Source organism: Conger conger, chromosome 14 (assembly GCF_963514075.1).
Source record: "Conger conger chromosome 14, fConCon1.1, whole genome shotgun sequence".
NCBI lineage: Eukaryota > Metazoa > Chordata > Actinopteri > Anguilliformes > Congridae > Conger > Conger conger.
In genome coordinates, this window is record NC_083773.1 from 34,415,342 (window position 1) to 34,420,296 (window position 4,955).

General features: G+C 40.3%; 1 protein-coding gene across 1 annotated transcript; it reads right to left on the minus strand.

The window, feature by feature from the left end:
- Positions 1 to 591: 591 nt before the first annotated feature.
- On the minus strand, positions 592 to 1,563 carry LOC133109460 (odorant receptor 131-2-like). Its single transcript, XM_061218783.1, has one exon. It carries the CDS (start codon positions 1,561 to 1,563, stop codon positions 592 to 594), a length of 972 nt encoding a protein of 323 aa, XP_061074767.1.
- Positions 1,564 to 4,955: the final 3,392 nt, after the last annotated feature.

A 4,955-nucleotide genomic window follows, 5' to 3' on the forward strand; every position in this document is an offset into this window, starting at 1 on the left:
AACACTATGTTGAAATTCAACACAGAGAAATCAAACATACATTATCTATTAACAAACACACAACAAAGCAAATAAAACAAGAAAAAGCTTTGAATAGATAAATATTTTTCAGTTCTGCCTTTTGTTGTTTTGTTGCAGCTGTAAAGATGTGCTTTCATTATTCTTAGTTGAGGCAATGCCTTTTCACCACAAGGAATCATTGACTTTTTCGTTTTAAAAAAGTAGCCTACATTCTTAATAGGGTTATATTTATCCAAATGATGCCTGGCAATTGTGAATTATAAGCATATTACTGTCTCATGAATTACACAAAATATTTTAGCAGAATTTAAATTGATGGCCACTCTGGCCAGTGGTCCAGGTTAAGTACACATGACTCTTATCCATGAAAATGAATAGTAATTCAGTGAAAGCTGTGGCTTAAGTGTATTACCACCCCATATTTTTTCTGTTTTCTTTCAGGGCCCCACAAGTAGATACATTCACTTTTCCCAGCCCTTCATAGTAGGTGAGAGCAATACAAGGTAAAAATATATTATCACAGTAATTATTTATTTTGTAATGTCTGCAGTCTGATCTAAAGTGAAGGGCTTACTCCGGGTGATCTGATATAGACACCTTTTTGCAGTGACAAGTTACCTTCACATTACACAAAAACACATTGCTCTTCAAATACTTCCGGAAGGATTTGTCTCTAAGGCCATATAGGATGGGGCTGAGAAATCTTGGCAAAATATGAATTATGAGATAGATGAGGAATTTCAAATCCCGTATATTCATGGGAGAAATGTACCTGAGCAAGGCCTCTAAAGGATTACCTATATAGGTGAACATGCACAAGAGGAGCTGTGCAGCATGCAGGAGGATGGTGTTGCGTGCTTTCCTGACATCCTTGTTCACAGCCTTGGCGGCAAACAGGATATTAAAATAAGTGAAGACCAGGATGAACCAGACAAATAACAGGCAGATGGCATGGGAGATGTCCCTCTTCTTCTTCATGAAAGCGTGACGGAACAGGTAGTCCCTGTGGCAGAGGATGGTGGACAGGAAGAACTCAGTGGACTCTGTCGCCAGGAGCAGAAATAGATCTGACAGGACGGAGATGGCCCCCACGGCCCAGATGATGCCGATGAGGATGTAGGTCCTACTCACGGTGCAGATCTGGGTGTGGCGCAGTGGGTTGCAGACAGCGATATAGCACTCAAAGGCCATGCCAGCCAGGTTCAGCGGGGTGTTGAGTGTTGTGAACATGGCAATTATCAGGAGGAAGCAGCAGAATGAGACATTGACTTTGAAAAAGATGTAGCTGATCACATGTAGCAAAGCACTAATGATCAACTGGATCATGTCATTGAGGACCAGAAGGATGAAGAGGATATAACGTGGGTTCTCTTTGAAGATCTCATGCCTGAAGAAGGTGTGGACTAAGGTGCCATTGATGTAGTTAATGGTGATGCAGAGTATCACCACAATCACATTCTTGGTGACAGCAATCTCAAATGGGACCATCAACATGGAGAAGGACATGTTCTTTTGCATGCTGCTGTCTGCTGAGATGTTCATGGTTTGAGTTCCGGAATCCTGTGAAACAACAGAATGATACTCCATGTGTACAAACGGGAACATTCTTTCACATTACAGTACACAAAAAATAATTCATTCTTATCCAGTCATGTCAACTGGTTCCATGTAGCTGAGTTAAGTAGCATCAACATTAATTTTAGTAAACCCAATAATGTCAGTTTTCATGTTACTCGACTCAGTGACATGGAACCTGTTGACATAACAGGACTATGTATGTACAGTGCAGTCTGTGAGTATTTAGACAGCGGTACAGTTTAAAATTTGTTTTGGTCTTTGTACCCCAGCACATAGGATTTGGAATGAAAGATATATCACCTTAAAGTACAGACTATCACCTTTACTTTGAGGGGATTTACAGTCATATTGGGTGAACCGTGTCGGAATTACATCCCTTTTTACACATAGTTCCCCCATTTTAGGGGCCCAAAAGTAATTAGACAGTTGGCTGCTCAGCTGTTCCAGATTACTGAGGTGTGTTTGATCGCTTCCTAAGTGCAGATATATAAGAAGGATTTTAGTAGCTAGTCTTGATTCTGGGATTTTGATTACTTTTGAAGTCTGATATTAATGTTTGTCAACACTGCCAATAACAGTCAAGGAGGCCATTATGAGCCTGGGAAATCAGAAAGAAATGTCAGAGACATAGGCCAAACAATAGGCTTACTAAAATAAGCTGTTTGGAACATTAAACATTAAAAACAAGCACTAGTGAGCCAATGAAGACCCCTACAGTTGATGGCCAAAGAATTTTCACCATAAAGAAGAACACCTGTCCAGATCAGAAACACTTTTTGGTAGGCAGGTGTGGATGTGTCAGTGTATATTCTGTACAGAATACTTCACAAACAGATCTACAGAGGCTACACTGGAAGATGCAAACCACTAGTTAGCTGCAAAAACAGGATGACCAGGTTACAGTTTCCAAAGAAGAGTCTAGAGGAGCCTGCAGAAAAAGATCTTGTGAAAAAGTTCTGAAAAAAGATCTTGTGAACAGATGAGACCAACTTGTATAATATCGAGAGTATAGAACAGTGATGGCAAGAGCTAAAAGCTTCCAAGGGATTGCCCAAGAACCAAAGCATCCCCTCTCCTCAGTGAAACATAGTGGTGGGGTTGTTATAGTTTGGGCGTGTATGGTTACCACAATTACTGGCTCACTGCTGACAGCAGCAGCAGAATTAATTCTGAAATGTACAGGAGCATCTTCTCTGCTCTCCAGCCATCATCTCAGAAACCTGGAGGCCTTTCATATAAGATGCCTTCTGAGGATCCTTGGCATCACTTGGAAGAACAGAGTGCCTCACACAGAGGTGCTGGAACGGGCAGTTGCAGTGTGGAATCCACCCTAAACTACCATCAACTCAGGTGGCTTGGGCATGTTATTCATATACCTAGCCATAGACTCCCACACAAAGTTCTCTATAGCCAACTACTGCCAACATACCTGTATCTTAACCAATGCATTGGTGGTCAGTGGAAGTGGTTCAATGACCAAATGAAGACCCCACCAAAGAGATGTTTGATCAACCCCTCTTCATTGGAAGAACTTCTTCCTGCTGCACCCTCTGCCACTCTCACTCTTCACATGGAGTGCAGTTTATGGAGAACCAGCGTATACAACGTTGCATAGCAAAGTGTGCAAAGTAAAAACATGCCTGTAAAAATTTAAATAATGGTATTTCATGATAGAAAAATTTTAAAAATTGAGGATGTCCTAGCATCCTGAATGATAGAATTCTTTTATTTAAAACATACAGCATAATTAAACTCTCCCAGGTCCATTTGAACCCATGTTGTCCATTCTAACCTATTGATTGGTACTGTATTGGTAATGTATTAAAATTGTGTGTGTGTTGGAAAGATACAGTATGGTTTATTGCTTAAATCTGTGATACACTAATGTGTTGTAAAGACCTTTGTGTGAGAATAAACATGAGAACTAGACTAGTATTCGAAAAAAAAGCTTTCCCACAAGATCCGTGAAAGGTGATCTAGCATTCTTAAAAATCGATAAGATTCATAACTCACCTCTGTATTTTCACCATGAAGAAGGAGAAATGAGCCTTACTAAACCATTTAAATGGTTTGTTTCGATCATTTTATATTATAATATGGGCCAAAAAGAAACTGGGGATCAATTAGGCAAATGCTGCAAGAGAGCGGGGTCTGAGGACCAAATGCGACCGAGTTGGGTTCTAAAAGTATCCCACAAGACATGAGAACCACTAACATTTTCTTGGGACATCCCTAAAGACAAGGGATGCACCCCAGAGGAGGGAGGGGAAACAAGAAAGGGAATAAATAACTCCCCGCTAATTAACCAACCAATAAAACAACTATTCAAAATCGTTGAGAAGTCAAGAATACTAACCCTAATACTAGCATACATAAAAAACATCAACAATCTAATTGTAATTCAACGTCTTCACTGAGAGGGTCGACAACTCCAACCACCGTGTATTTAGAATTACTGAAATGCACAAAATATTAACTAATTAATTAAGAAAACGAAGACAAGATTGTCAATGCAGAAGTACTAACACACACAAATATCATTGACACTCTAAATTCCATGAGGAAACAGGATTACTTCAAAAGAGATGGGAATACATGAAAAACATTCACCTTCTAATTCAACTGACGAAGCAGGAATATTAAATACAGAGGTAGGAAGTGTACCCAAGCAGCGACGGGGTTCTCAGGTCAAGAACCCTCAGCTATCAGCAAATCCTGCGAGGCTCTTCAATAAGAGGGGTGGTCTCCCATGACCATGCATTTAGTCTCATTGAAACCCCACACTAATAGCAAACATACAGTAATATTGACAGAACTACAATATACTTCTCAGTGCGGGAGACCTAAGAGGAAGCACAATAAATACACAAACATCCACGAAGTTTGGATGATTTAGAGATTTGCACCCGGGACGAGCGACAACTCCAAACTTGCGTATTTAACATTAATGTAATACATAGAAACAAACCTGCACTAAGAAGGCAACGAAGAGCATGTCACCTCCAACAGCGGCGTCTTGAGCCTAAGTGCTATACACACACACAACAGACATAAACAATGACAACAACAGAAACAATGAGTATGGAAAGTGACCAAAAGAAACACCTCGCTATACCAAAGTAAACGCAATGCCGCTGTAAAACTTAGAAACAGCTTCCTACGGGAAAAGCACCAGGAATAACTTCCATTTACAGATATGGGAAACATTGATTTTAGGCTCAATTAAAGGTGAAAGAATTCTAAGCCACTCTTAGCCACTGAGAGAGGGCCTCAATACCCCTAGGTCCAGACGAACTCAACCTAATGCTCCTTCCTCCTAAAGATATCTTTCACACAAGGCGGAAATAAACTAAGTG